Source organism: Lupinus angustifolius, chromosome LG20 (genome assembly GCF_001865875.1).
Source record: "Lupinus angustifolius cultivar Tanjil chromosome LG20, LupAngTanjil_v1.0, whole genome shotgun sequence".
In the NCBI taxonomy this organism is placed as follows: domain Eukaryota; kingdom Viridiplantae; phylum Streptophyta; class Magnoliopsida; order Fabales; family Fabaceae; genus Lupinus; species Lupinus angustifolius.
The window spans coordinates 4,776,741-4,792,362 of NC_032028.1; the positions used below are offsets into that span (position 1 = coordinate 4,776,741).

Consider the following 15,622-nt stretch of genomic DNA (forward strand, 5'->3'; position numbering starts at 1 on the left):
ACGAAGAGGTTAACAAAATATTAGCCTTATTATTTTAAAACATAATCATAAAGATTATGTGTAATATGAATAAAATATTTATGGTATAAGAGAAATATGATTTGCTTACTTATATATTTATTTCGTTTGATCTACTTCGCGTACTATGAGATAGCAATACTTGATTTATTCTTCTGACTAAAATTAAACTAATTGAATGACTAAAGATTTAATTAATATCAAAGTAATTTATACACCTTAATAAAGTTTATAGGAAAATTATTTAACTTGATAGAGGTCGCACATTCTCATAAATAAATCTTTCACTATTTTATCATATTATGAAAAAAATATTTTTGTCAATAATACTACCTAATAAATTTTTTTGAGCAAAACAAAATTGGATATTTAGGTATACACATCAATACATGACCAAGAAAGCAAAAATACTAAATGACAACGTAACTAAGCGACGATTCAGCAACCAAATTTATGAATAAAATGCTTCAAACGTAATATTAGCTACAAATACAAACTGTCACGACAAATACAAACTGTCATTAAGGTAAAAGCGACACCACGCCTAAAACATGAACATCTGCTTCATGAATGCAGCTTTCGTTTACTAAGAAACCTCGCTTTGGGTCCTTAAATTTAGCCAACGGAAGAAAATTCTTATACCCCTTCACGCAAGAACAATTCTTCAAATTCAAAAAAGTATTCAACCCCCCTGCAAAAAAAGTAATCAAATTTCAAACTATTGTCAGGGCTGTTAAAATCAGTGTAATTCAAAAGTTAGGTAATCTAGTTACAGAAGTTTCCATATCAGGAAAGTCAGTTAGTTGGTTAGTTGGAAAGCTTGCTATATATAGTAAGTTTGGTGTTTTGATTTTCATTCACTCAATATACAAAGAAGCACATTCATTCTACTCATCCCTCTCTTCCTTTCTTCTTCATTCTTCTCTAACAAAACATTTTTGGCATCAATGCAATATGTAGTTGCAAAAAAGTCCTTCAAAATAAATGGTTTTTCATGTAGTGGATTACTTCCCTAGTTTTATGTTTTTTCCATTTTTGGGAAATTCTTTTTATGTGGTTCCAAATCCATTAATTTATTCCAACTATATATTCCCTCGCCTTATCCTTCATCACCTTAAATTTAATTTTGAGCTGTGATTTTGAGTGATATTATCTTTCATTGTGACTTTGTGAGCCAAATATCTCGCCCTTGATCTCCTCCATCATTAGTCCACATTTATAATATTCAATATCAGTACTCCATATTTCCGTATGTGAATAAATTATTTTTTGTTCTCCACAATTATTATTGAGTTACGAGGCTTTGCCCTTTGGCCAATTCTCTATTGAGATCACTTAATGATCCTTCCCATTAATGAAAATGATAAATATATCATCAAAAATTTATGCTTTGTTTTTTAAAGTACTATCTATCCATTAATAGAGAAAATCCTAAATAAAGTGGGTATATGTTGATTTCTTCTTTTTTCATGTACCAACTGTATACTACAAAAATTATGTTTCTTTGTCCCTAATTGCAATATTAACTTCTTTTTTAATTAAGTGATAAATTTTAATTAGGCAATAAGAGAAAGTCTTAGAAGCACGGACATCTGATCCCCACCTTATCCTTCATCAATATGCATTCCTTAATGCATTAATTGAGGGAAACTACTAAAGGAAGTAAAAAGCACAAATAAAACTTAAAAGCAAATATTACAAATAAAATATCCCATTAAGTTTATGATATTTTTTTGGTTATCAGTTTATGATATTTTCACAGCTCCATAAAGGGCCGGATACAAAGGATTAAAAAAAGAGGAAAACGGGACTCATTAAAAAGGTCCTCATAATTCTTAATAACATAAAGCTAGCTTAATCATCTGGCACACCTTATACTTGAAATTATGTAATTGGGTCACATATTTCATTTAAGCAAAGATGGATAATCTGTTGGATATTTCCTGATGATTGGTGAAATATCAATCTTAGGATATTGAATCTTATGATTTTCACACATTATATAAAACAAAGATACAAAGTCATACCTGAATTTATGTTCTCTGATCTGCTCCTTTGATATACATTTTGATAGAGTTTTGGTATGATGGTCTTCCTCAACCAAATTCTTAATTCATTTTGGGACCTTCGTTGTTTTTTTCTGATGGGGAGAGGTGAAAACTATTTGTGATTTGGTGTATTGGGGACCATAACCGTTAATTATATGTTAACTTATAGGGTTCTCATTATCCCCTATAGGCCAACCGTTTGGGTATCCACTCATTAAGCTCGTATTTTTATCAGTTTTAGAAGTCTTATAGGTTGTCATTAATTAGATAATTTGTTTTGAAACCCAAAATAAATAGCTGATATAATTGTGTTGCGCCCCGATTTTCAGCTATGCAACCTATTAGAGTCGCCACTACATTTTATAGTTAAAAATGTAGAAAAATCTTTAAAGCTCAATCACATTAGGCTTTTGGATTTTTGATGTCTAGGTTCGGAAGTCAATTACGAATTAGGGAATGTATTAACACCCCATTCTCCCATAATAAAATGGTACCCTAACTAATTGCATAAATTAAATACCTTTAATTTATTTAAATTAAATTGCTTAAACAAAATATTTTTTTAAATTTTCATTTGTGTCTAACAAGTTCATATTGCTCCTACGTATCCGCGGGTGCAATAGAGAAATCAAGATTGTTTTGAAAATTGTTTGGATTGGATTTTAAAATGGTTTGGAATTGTTTGAATTTAATCGAAATACATTTAATAGGCGAAGAGTCAACATTGACTACTTACCCTCTTCTCACTTTGATAGATAATAGAAGCAGTACAAATGACCGCGATCAATTATCGGTTCGAAACGAGGAGAAAAATGCAATACGAATTGTAACATCGCTATTAAATTTTTAAAAATAATTAAAAAGTTTATGGTTATTATTTTTTCAAAATAAATCTTAGAAATTTGTTTGAATTGAATTAAAGTGGAGTTAATAGATGAAGAGTCAACATTGATTGCTTACCCTCTTCCCACTTTAATAGATAACAGAAGCAGTACAAGTGACCGCGACCGGTTCTCAGTTCGAAGCGAGAAGAAAGATACAATACGAATTGTAATCTCGCTATTAAGTCCCAAAGATAATTAAAACATTTTATTTTAAAGAACTTAAATAGTTTTAGAAAGAGAATTAATAAGTGAGGAGTCGACATTGGTTATTAATCATACTCTTACTTCGATAAATAGCAAGAAGCAGTATAAGTGACCACAATCGATTGCATACTCACTATGTTTATTTTATTTACTTATTTTGCTTCAAAGTTTTAAAAATAAAAGTAAATCAAAATGAAATTATGTAACAAGACATATAAACTAGTCCGAAATTCCCAATATATAAGTTAACCTTGGCTTGAAAATCCACTTAATGCTTCAAATTGCACTTCAATAGTCCAATGTGCATAATGCATTCACCAAATTCTTTATGGTAAGATTCAGAGTCTTTGTTTTCATGGTTTTCAATGTATAAGCTTAGCTTGAGCATTGGGCTTCAAATAACTTTCAACAACCAGGAACAACACTTTTCAAGTGAATGACATAAGACATGATTCAAGAATTAAACCATGCTAACTTCAAATGTATTGCCATTTATTACCTCATTAGTCATTATATTTCAAATAATAATATTTCTAGATGCAGGCAAGTTAGGCATTTCAAAATTACACAGATGCTCATAAATAAATATCATTTTAAAGGGACAAAACTGTAGAACACAATTTTCTTTAACAAAAAAATATTAAAAACAATATTGACACATCATCTTTCTGGTACAATTTAATTTAAAGTTTCTGCTCTTTTTTTGGCACATCATCTTAATATACTTATTATTCCACAATTTCACTTCCCAACCTTATCATTATTAAATTGTATCATTCCAACAACTCTTCTCTCTCCATCATTATTCTTCTTCTTTTCATTTATTATTCTTCTTCATCTCTTCTCTCTCCATCATTATCTACAAGAACTCATATTTGTTTCTTTTTTTTTGTTACAACATATTTGTTTCTTCTTCTTCCTTATACTTCATACATCTCAAACCATGTACTTAAGGTAAGTGCCAACACGAATGTTGGGTATTTTATTTCATTGTTTTTACTTTCATACTGAGATTTTTTATTCAAAGGTTTTACCTTTGGAATATGAAGGTTGTGTTTCAAAAGGTTTTATCTTTCATGAATGTTATCTGTTTTTTGTTGCATTCACCTTATGATGTTCAATATTTGTTTCTTGCTTGCTGTTGAACATGCATTTTCCAGATCCGAACTACTATGACACAGTCTACTTTTTCACATCCAGTCTACTTTCACATTTATCCTCTTTGGCTTTTTTGGGTGTCTCTTTCATATTTTTTTGTGTTAAAAATTTCATCTTTATGATTTTTTATGTTAAAAAATTCATCTTTTTTATTTTTCCAGATCCGATCTACTTTGAAACGGTCTACTTTTTCAAATTCGATTGTTACTTTTACATGCATTTGTCTTTTGAAGAATGTTTATCCTCTTTGGCTTTTTGTGAATCGTCATTTCCTTTTTTCACATGTTATCTACTTTCAAATTTTTAATGTCTGAAAAATGTGATTTTGAGTACATGTTTGTTACATGCATTTAACTTTCGAATAATATTTATCCTTTTTGTCTTTTTTGATATCTCTTTCATATTTTTTGTGTTAAAAATTTCATCTTTATGATTTTTCCACATCCGATCTACTTTGACACGGTCTACTTTTTCAAATCCGGTTGTTACTTTTACATGCATTTGTCTTTTGAAGAATGTTTATCCTCTTTGGCTTTTTGTGAATCGCCACTTACTTTTTTCACACATTATCTACTTTCAGATTTTTAATGTCTGAAAAATGTGATTTTGAATACATGTCTGTTACATGCATTTATCTTTCGAATAATGTTTATCATTTTTGGCTTTTTTGATATATTTTTCATACTTTTTGTGTTAAAAATTTCATCTTTATGATTTTTCCAGATCTGATCTACTTTGACACGGTCTACTTTTTTCAGATTTGATTGTTACTTTTACATGCATTTGTCTTTTGAAGAATGTTTATCCTCTTTGGTTTTTTGTGAATCGCCACATACTTTTTTAACATGTTATCTACTTTCAGATTTTTAATGTTTGAAAAATGTGATTTTAAGTACATGTTTGTTACATGCATTTATCTTTCGAATAATGATTATACTATAATATGTTGTTCATTCTGTATAATTCTATTCTAAGCTACTTTGTCATATTTATAGTATTAAAAATGTTTTCTTTAATACTTTTTTGTGGTTTTTCAATATATATATAGGTTGTATTTGTTACTTAGGATCTTATTTTTCATATTTTTTTGCCTTAAAAATTTGAACTTTAATTTTTTTTGTTCTTGAATATATATTTGTTAAATAACAAATATTCTGTAACATACATTTAAAGTACAATATCATTTTATTTTTTGAAACTTCAACACGTTTCACATTTTCATTATACATAAGTGATGTACTTTCAAAGTTGTTATGAATTGTATTGACATCCTATGATATTCTTGATGTAAATTTCTAATGACATACTTATTTTTTAATACTTTATGACAATGTCTTTGGTATTATTTTTTAATACTCTATGACAGTGTTACAGAATATTAGTAATATATAATATAAATTGAATAGCATCAGTTGCTCCATAAGTTTCAATGAATTTTGTAAGGTAAAACTCATCCATGAGAATCATGTATATGAAATATAATGTTTTATTGTATTTGAGTATTTTTGTTTTAGATCTTATGCACTAAGAAATGTCCGTAGGACAAAACAGTTCATGCAAATTTGCACATTTATCCTATTTGCCAAATATATTTATTTGTTAAGACTTCTTCTAACATCAATATTGAACAAAGCTGTCATTTTGGTTAATTTAATATCTTCTAACAAACTCAGATTAATTTAATGTCTTCAACACAATATCATTTAATGTCTTCAGCACACTGTTGTCTAAAGTATTAGTTGATTGTCTCAAGTCTATATTTCATAGACTTTGTCCATCTTGAATTTAGTCCATAGCATAATTTAGTACTATCTTCAATTCAAATTTTTTTGCCTTAAAAATTTGAACTTTAATTTTTTTTGTTCTTGAATATATATTTGTTAAATAACAAATATTCTGTAACACACATTTAAATCTCAATTTTATATTATTTTTGAAACTTCAACATGTTTCACAATTTCATTATACATAAGTGATGTACTTTCTAAGCTGTTATTAATAGTATTAACATCTTATGATATTCTTGATGCAAATTTCTAATGACCTACTTATTTTGTAATACTCTATGACAGTGTCTCAGATATATAAAATGCATTAGTAATGACTTATTATCAATTATCACTCTTATTACATTATGTTCTTGAAAAACTTTTCTTCATCTTGCTACTGTCAGTAGCTTATATTTTTTCAAGTACGAAGTTGACTCTCTACATATCCATTGTTAGTTGGTTATAATTATTTGAAGATTAACATTATGATGTTTAGTACAAGTTATTATGATATTTTTATAGTAAATTTTAATTGTGTTTTTTTATTTCAAGAACCTTAATAACAATTTATTACTACCATCGCTATTTTAACAAGAATATTGTCTAAAGTATTAGTTGATTGTCCGAAGTCTATATTTCATAGACTTTGTAATAATTGAATTTAGTCCATATCATAATTTATTACTGTCTTCAATTATCGCTTCTTCAATTTCCAGATTGTAAATGGTTGAGTCTTATGTGCTAATTTTTTGTTTGCCATTTTATTGTGAATAGCTGCATTTTTGTTTAGCAATTCTTCTTGAATTTCCATATTGTAAACAATTGAGTCTTATGCAGAAAGTAATATCTTCGATAACAAATAAGGTCTGCATATTATGTGGTAGCATACCTATTAGCTCACCTCTGTAAAAAAAAATGACCTTAACATTTTTTTATCTGACTAGATTATCATTCTTTCATGAATTCACAATCATGTTTTTAATATGTTTTACTTAAATGTTGTTGTTAATTTTGATCTGGCTTAATGCTTTTATTTGTGGTTGCTTAATGTTTCCATGAGTTAGTATTTGTTGTATCAATGTCAATATCATGCCCGTTCGAGCTGGTAAGGGATTTGAATGACTTAAAACACTTGTGGAAGATAGTTGTTAGAATTACAGAAATTTGGTATGTTCAACTTCCACCTAAACCCGGACATCTAGAGATGATATTAATGGATTGCAAGGTAATATTACATAAAAAACACATTTTTATTACAATTTCAATTACTAACCATCTCTGTTTTTAGGGGGACAAGATCCAGGTTTCAGTTAAAAAGGATGAATTCAATCAGTGGAAAGATCATTTGATTGAAGACAACACATATGTCATGCATAATTTCAATGTATTCCACAATGATCTTCAATTTAAGGCATGCAATCATGCTTACATATTGCAATTTACTACTGGTACAACTCTAAGAGAGAAAGAGTTTGCTGATATTCCTCAATTTCAATATGATTTTAAAAAGTTTTCTGAAATACTTGCTGGAGACTTTAATGCTGATTTGTTAGTAGGTGATTTTTTGGTAGTATATATATTTTGAAATTGTTCAAATTTTTAGTTTATTTATATTATATTAATACTTAATGATTTTAATTTGTAGACATTATTGGCGTTGTTGATAAAATGGTTTTCTCTCAGACACAAGCTTCTTTAAAGAAGGTCATTTTCAATCTCATAGGTTCTAGGTAAATGTAAATTAATATTGTTTTTTACTATGACTAATTAACCTATTTTATCTCACATGTTTTTGCGTATTCGTTGTAATCAGTGGTGATGTTATCACATGTACTTTCTTGGAATCTCATGCCATGAAGTTTTTTAACTGTTACAATAACTTCACAATTGGTGAGCCCCTGATTGTTTTGCTGACACATGCAAGAGTCAAGGAAGGACAAAGTATTTTTTATCCTTCTATTATTACAACTATCCTCATTATTGAATTATGCTTTTGAGATTCAAGTTGATTGTTTGGTAGGTAAGTATCCACCGACCGTGAGCAATTCATGGTGTGGATCGAAAATATTGATTGATGATGAAATTCCTGATTATCAGAAATACAAGGATAGGTACATTCTTTTCTGTAAGGTTATTACATTTTTTCGATTGATCACATTCATATTTTGTTATTTGTAACTTTTTTGTAGTTTTGCAACTTTAATTCTGTCATGTGACTCATTAAGCCAAGGTAACAGTCAATTGTCTCAATATTTTAATTTATCTAATGATGGTTGATTCATGTACAAGGCTGAGGTGAAGACTCTTTCTGAAATTGCTGCCTTAACATCCTCTGAGGTATATTTATGTTGTGTTTACATTTTTCGTATTAGTTATGTCCTTACTCGACTTTGTTAATTTCTAGGAAATAACTTGTGTTACTATTGGAACAACTGCAATGTTTATTATGAGGAAACAATGATGATATTATGATGGTTGTTCAAAGTGCACTAAGAAGGCTGATGTTAAGGACGCTCCGTTCACGTGCAAGTGTGGAATATATAACTTGAGTTGTACCCCGAGGTAATGCGATTTCAACAAGTTATATAGTTTAATTTTAAATATTTAGAGTTTTTAATTTCCTTGCTTATTTTTTAATATGGAGTTTTGGTTAAGGTACAAATTGGATATTAAAGTCATTCACGAGAATGGAAGTGGAAGGTTTATGTTTTGGGATCGTCAATGTGCTGATATCATTGGAATATCTGCTTTCAAACTAAGAAATCAGATAATTGTAGTACGTATTTTTCCAGTTATACATTATATAGATTGATATCACATGAGTACATAATTTTTTGTATCAAAACACTTTATAATTTTTTCTTTTTTTTATATGTAGGAAGGTGAGGATGATCCAAAGGCATTCCCTCTAATACTTGACATGTTGCTTGCAAGGACAATTGCATTTAGAGTTAAAGTCCAAGCATCTTACCACCAATCTTCTGTGATAAGGCTATCTGAGAGTCCGGTGTTGATCAAGTCCATTGCTGATCTGTTTGGAACATTGGAGATACATATTGTGAGTTAATGATATTTATGTTTTACCCAATTTTCAATTTTTTATTTCTAATACAATCAAAGTTAACTTTTACCTTATTTTAATAAGGGTTCGACCTCTGAAGAACTTCGTGGAAAATGTCATCTCAATGAGATGTCTCAATACGAATCTGTGACTGACATCCGTAATTGAATACAATGTTTAAGATGCAAAGATAATTCATGTTATAAATGAGATTTATTGACATGTTTTTTAACTTGCATGGTTAGTCTGTATCTATTACTACTGATCATGATCTAGACAACCTTCAATTACTAACTCCAACCAAGAGAATGTCGATTGACTTAGATTTGGACCTGCCATAAAGCCCCATCTTTAAATCTACTCAACTGTCATCTTCGAAGGTGGCAAAACATATCAAGACCGAGTGACTAATAGAAGCATGATAAATTATGTATAACCTTTTGAGAACAATATTTTGATACATCATAGTTTGATGTATATTTTGTGACCTCATCCTTTACTACCCACAGACTGAGACTGACTAAGTTTGAAACACTACTGTCCCCATATATAAAATTGTGAATACAGTTTGCTATTAGTAACTCAAAAGTACATAACACAAGTTATACATCTGACTTCCCGCATGTTTAGTAAAGGAGAAAATTTATCTTTTCACCACATCTAAGTAATCTTAAAACTAACATAATTAATTTTGAAACACGACTCTCCCCTTTATAAAATAATTTTAAGTTTTAAAAAATTACTTTGTCATAAGTACATAATTAAGTTTCCAACACTACTAATCTCCCATATAAATCTGACTTCCTCATGTTTAGTACTTTTAAAACTAAAATAATTTGCTCATCACGTTAAGTTAAGGTAATTGTTTATGTCGTTTTATTAATTTCAACAAATAAATTAATCATAACATATGATACAATGATATTTTATTATTTTTTACACATTATGTTATATATTTATATATTCAGTTATATACATTAATTATTTCATAGTTAGATAGAAAATTTTAATCAGCTAATACTTTTTGGTTGTCATGTGGTAAATTATATATTTATGAGTATATAATATAAATTTTTTGAATGTGCGTTTATTCATTGTAATTGTCATTGTTTAATATTGATGATAATATGAAATTAAAATGATAAGATAATCATGATGACATTGAAATCACTTCTTTGTCTATTTGTTGATTTATTTCCATGTCAACTTTATATCATTATTTTTGAGTGGTGCATTGTATAACATAGAGTATGTGATATATCTATGTATTAAATGGATCATAATGAATGCTAATGCTCATTGTTTAATATAATGATACTATGACCTTAAAAAGAAAAGAGATTCATGAATACATAAAAGTACTTTTGTCTATTTATTCATTTATTTCCTTGTCAAGTTTATTAATTTCAACAAATAAATTAACCATAAGATATGATACAATGACATTTTATTACTTTTTACACATTATGCTATATATTTATATATTCAATTATATATATTAATTATTTCATAGCTAGATAGAACATTTTAATCAGCTAATACTTTTGATTTTCATGTGGTACATTATATATTTATGAGTATATAATATAAATTTTTTGAATGTGTGTTGATTCATTGTAATTGTCATTGTTTAATATTGGTGATACTATGACATTAAAATGATAAGATAATCACGATGACATTGAAATTACTTCTTTGTCTATTTGTTGATTTATTTCCATGTCAACTTTATAGCATTATTTCCGAGTGGCGCATTGTATAACATAGAGTATGTGATATATCTATGTATTAAATGAATCACGATGAATGTTAATGCTCATTGTTTAATATGATGATACTATGACCTTAAAATGAAAAGAGAGTCATGAAGACATAAAATTACTTTTGTCTATTTATTCATTTATTTCCATGTCCAATTTATATTATTTATTTCAAATGTTAATAAAACTTAATCATTTACAATTTTAGATGATAGCATCATACAAAGGCATTAACGTGTAAAAACATACATCACTTCATTTTAGGCTATAATCTATAGGTTTAATGGTTTTATTTTATATAAGACAATTTTATAAATATTAAACAAATATTTGAGCTTTAACATTATAAATCTCTATTTGTTGAAGTTGTTTTCTTGCAGATCAATGACCATTCTCTGAATGACAAACTATCTCCCCAGCTATATTTTTGGCTATTCAATTTTGATTTTCCTATGCAATATTTAATTTTATATAACATAATAACATAGTAGGTGGATTCTGATTACCTTTTTCTACTTTTACATATGCAGGTGAGTTGACATGTTATTTTTAACTTTACATTGGAAAACACAAAGCTAGAAAGCTATGTAGTCTTTTACAAGAAAGGTAAAGCTTCAAAAAAGATAATAAGATATGTCAACTCATAATGCAAGAGTGAGAAACAAATATCACCAAAAGTCACTTACCCTCTTTCATTTTCGTAAGTCATCTTTTCTTCTCCCTTAACAGGTCAAATCGGGATGCCAAACCCTTTCATTTCCCCCTATTTCATTTTAAAAAAACCTTACTCTCTCAACATGCTATTTCTTCTCCATGATTCATATCATTCTCAGGTAAAATACAATGTTCTGTACCTGGATTATCATTTTCTTCAACAAAAAAAGGGTTATGACTTTATTTTTCTGATTTTTTTGTTTTCTTGAAAACAGTTCTTCTTCAGTTAAAACTTCTTCCTTTGAACTCTCTTCTTAACAAGTACATCTTTGTGTAGGGTTGAAGAAAGCAAGTTTTATGTTCGTACTTCGTTCATAGCTGGTATACAACATTCTACCCAAAAGGTAACGCTTTTGTTTGTTTATATAAAGTTTCTCCCATAATATGTGTTTCTGGATTTTGAGGATGAAGTAATATATATTTTAAAGTGTATGAGTATCTAATCTTAGTTATATATGTTGTTTTTACTTTGTTTGTTTATATAAGGTCTCTCCCATAATATGTATCTGGATTTTGAGGATGAAGTAAGATATATTTTAAAGTGTATGAGTATCTAATCTTAGTTATATATGTTGTTGTTACTTTGTTTGTTTATATAAGGACTCTCCCATAATATGTGTTTCTGGATTTTGAGGATGAAGTGATATATATTTTAAAATGTATGAGTATATAATATTAATTATATATGTTGTTGTTACTTATTTTAATTGTAGAACATCTTATCTGAATATTGTAACTTTTTTAACTTTTCTCATTTAACATGTTTAATTTCATTTTATAAAAAACATTAGTAATTGTTATATGTTGTCTCAATTATGTTTCGTAGGTTTTGGATTGGTGTTTATGATTTTGATATTTTTTAATGCAGTTTGATGTTCAACATTTATTGTTCAAATTAATTTTGTTGAGTTAGACATGATTTACATGATTGAGGTATACTATAATGTGTGGTTCATTCTGTATACTTCTATACTAAGCTACTTTGTCATTTTTTGTCTTAAAAATGTTATTTTTAATACTTTTTTGTATCTTTCAATATATATGGTTTGTATTTGTTACTTTTTTGACATTGTTTGACTTAAAAATTTGATGTTTAAAATCTCATTTTGTTACTTTTTATGTTGTTCTTCAATATTTAACTTTCCTCCTTTGACATGTTTAATTTCATTTGTTAAAAACCTATATAATTCTGCTTTTTTGTTTCATGAATATTTTGTAGATTCTAAAATGGTGTGTATGGTTTTGGTATTTTGGAATTCAGTTTGATGTATACGGATTTATTATTCAAATTATTTTTATATTCAATTAGAGATTGGTTACATTATTAAGGATATTATAATTTCTGATTCATTCTGAATATTATTTATTCTATGATCTATTCATTGGCCAGGTTATCAAAACAAACATCTTAAATATCCTACTATGATTTCCTCCTCTGTTTGCTTTGTTCATTTTGTACCAACTTTAAAATTCATTTCGTGTCAGCCTTAAAATTATTCTGTAACATGTTAGATATTGTTATGCGGACATTTATTAAATGAATTGCATATGTATGAGTTACAATTGTATGGATTGTTATCTATTTACTATTTAACAAAATCAACTTCCACCACCTCATCAATTGCCACATGTCATCTCTTCCTTCACGCCACCTCATCAATTGTCACATGTCATCTCATCCTTCATTTTCCCCCTCGTAATGGTTTCATGGTAATTATATGTACCTCCCCACACTATATTTGTTCTTCCTTAACAATTATTGCATTTAATAAATAATTATTGCATTTTTTATGACTACTTAAATTGCATTTGAATTATTATTAGGTCTATGATTCTTTCTTTCTCTTCCAACATTCTTTTATCTCAGCAATCTTCTTTTTCTCCAATTTCATTTCTCATATTTGTTATGTCTCTTCATTATCATATTTTTTTCTTCTCTTTCAATCATCATCTTTAGAGTGTATTTAGTTATTTATTATATAAATATGATCTTTAGTACATTTTTCATTGATTTTTTGGTTTATTTTGTAGATCTTTTCTTATTATATCATTGACTTTTTGTATAATTTTTCATTGATTTCCTTATTTTATAGACATGTTCTCACTAATTTCATTATTTTGTAGATATATTTTTCCAGCAATTTTATCCTTTAGCGTCTGATAAGCAAAGTTATCTTCCTCAAGGAAGATCAAACATTCAAAACATAAGGTATGTACTCAATCGCCATTGTATTATATATTCACTTACAATATTACATTTATTTGTCTATTTATTTTTGTTAATAATATATTTATGTCCTCATCTTATCTCATTATTATCATTTTCTCTCTTTATTTATAGTTTGGTTCTCCCCAAAAACATTTCTGCAAATTAATTTTCTCTATATGCATCTCTTATCTTATTTATACACTTTTTTATTCAAACAATCATTATTTTGTTTTTTTGTTTTGCATGTTTCAGAAACACCTAGAGTGTATCATCCTCTAAAATAAGGTAAAGATCATGGTTAGTTATTGATACCTTCATTTTTGGCTTCATCATTAGTTATCCACTCACTTATGAGTTTTGTATTTTATTTTCTCCATTCGAAGATTTTTAATATATATTGTTTAATACACTCATTTTAGCTCAATATTTGCGATCTTGGAAATTTTACTTAAACCTCATTACCTTATTTAATTGTTTGCTTAGAAATTTGTATTGTTTGGATTGTCAATAACACAATATAATGTCTTTGTCCTTTGTTTCTCGATTTTTAGCATTATTATATATGAAGAAGAATACTATCAATAATTCAAAATGATTTACATTATTATTATTACACATTATGTTTATAATCTTAATACATAATATTACACTTCCAAAAAGTTAACATGGTTAAATAATAATTTGCATAAATCATTTAATATTTTGGCTATAAAAAAGTTAACTATCTACAATTCAAAATGATTTACATTATTATTATAATCTGAATACATAACGTGTGTAAATGCTTCAAATATTAAACTTCCAAAAAGTTAACATGACTAACTTAACAATTGCCTAAAAAAGTTAACCTATAACGTGGTTAAATAATATTTTGCATAAATCATTTAATATTTTGGCTATTGTTAACGTGTTAACTATCAATAATTCAAAATGATTTACATTATTATTATTACACATTATTATTACAATCTGAACACATAACGTGTTCAAAATATTAAATGCTTATTATTATTATAATCTTAATACATAAAGTGTTCAAAATATTAAATGCTTCAAATATTAAACTTTTCAAAAGTTAATGTGGTTAAATTAACAATTGTTACCTAAAAAAGTTAACATGCATAATAATTGTATAGGAAAAAATTAACGTTTTCAAAATATTAAATTCTAATAATGATAACGATAATTGTTAGCTTTTAAATATTAACTTTTAATTTCCGCAATCTCCTTTTATTTTCCTATTTATTCATCTCTCCATCTCTTAGTTACTGTTAGATAAAAACAATATTGTTTAATCCTATGTTGTTCACAATTTGCTTTACTTTTAGAAATTTGCTTTACTAGAAAGAAGATTTCTAAGAAACAATATGTCAATATTAATTAAATTAAATTGAGGGATGTTAATCCATTTTCCACCTTAGCCAACAGTAAGAGAGTAATTCAATTTCAACTTTAATGCCTAATTTTAAGGTGACCCACAAAATTAAAAATCTAACCAACCAAAAGCATGTTACCAATGAGGATATTATTAGCATTAATAGCAATGACTATAATTATCATAATAATTCTATTATCAATTATTGTGGAAGCAGGATGATACCATTAATGACACCATTATAGAATGAAATGATCACTCTTCTTTCATCAAGGCTATTTCAAGTAACAAATTTCATTAAGACTATCTCATATTTTGATATTACTAAAGAAGATATTATTAGCATTAATAGATTCAGAAGATTAAAAATCATAATTTTTTGAATATATATTAGTATAACATATGAGAATATGACGAATGAA

The 15,622-nt window shown here is 27.4% G+C and overlaps 1 protein-coding gene across 3 annotated transcripts; it reads left to right on the forward strand.

Annotated features, from left to right (window-relative positions):
* LOC109335358 lies at positions 5,677 to 14,274 on the forward strand. 3 transcript variants are annotated; one of them, XR_002106200.1, is made up of 13 exons: positions 5,678 to 7,529; positions 7,727 to 7,811; positions 7,895 to 7,971; positions 8,102 to 8,192; positions 8,271 to 8,418; positions 8,486 to 8,643; positions 8,737 to 8,857; positions 8,960 to 9,139; positions 11,433 to 11,508; positions 11,632 to 11,735; positions 11,894 to 11,960; positions 13,741 to 13,825; positions 14,078 to 14,274. XR_002106200.1 is itself a non-coding variant. In XM_019571500.1 (9 exons), exons 1-6 carry the CDS (start codon positions 7,160 to 7,162, stop codon positions 8,356 to 8,358), a joined length of 648 nt encoding a protein of 215 aa, XP_019427045.1. In that variant the 5' UTR covers positions 5,677 to 7,159; the 3' UTR covers positions 8,359 to 8,418; positions 8,486 to 8,643; positions 8,737 to 8,857; positions 8,960 to 10,037. The 3 variants fall into 3 exon arrangements, 1 of the variants encoding a protein (XP_019427045.1); XR_002106201.1 differs by having other exon boundaries at positions 8,371 to 8,418; XM_019571500.1 differs by lacking the exons at positions 11,433 to 11,508; positions 11,632 to 11,735; positions 11,894 to 11,960; positions 13,741 to 13,825; positions 14,078 to 14,274 and having other exon boundaries at positions 5,677 to 7,306; positions 7,370 to 7,529; positions 8,960 to 10,037.

Coding starts and splice junctions, on each gene's coding strand:
- LOC109335358 (XM_019571500.1), top strand. CDS start 7,160: ATGTCAATATCATGCCCGTTCGAGCTGGTAAGGGATTTGAATGACTTA. Junction 7,307..7,369: donor TGATATTAATGGATTGCAAG/GTAATATTACAT, acceptor CTCTGTTTTTAG/GGGGACAAGATCCAGGTTTC. Junction 7,812..7,894: donor TTCAATCTCATAGGTTCTAG/GTAAATGTAAAT, acceptor CGTTGTAATCAG/TGGTGATGTTATCACATGTA.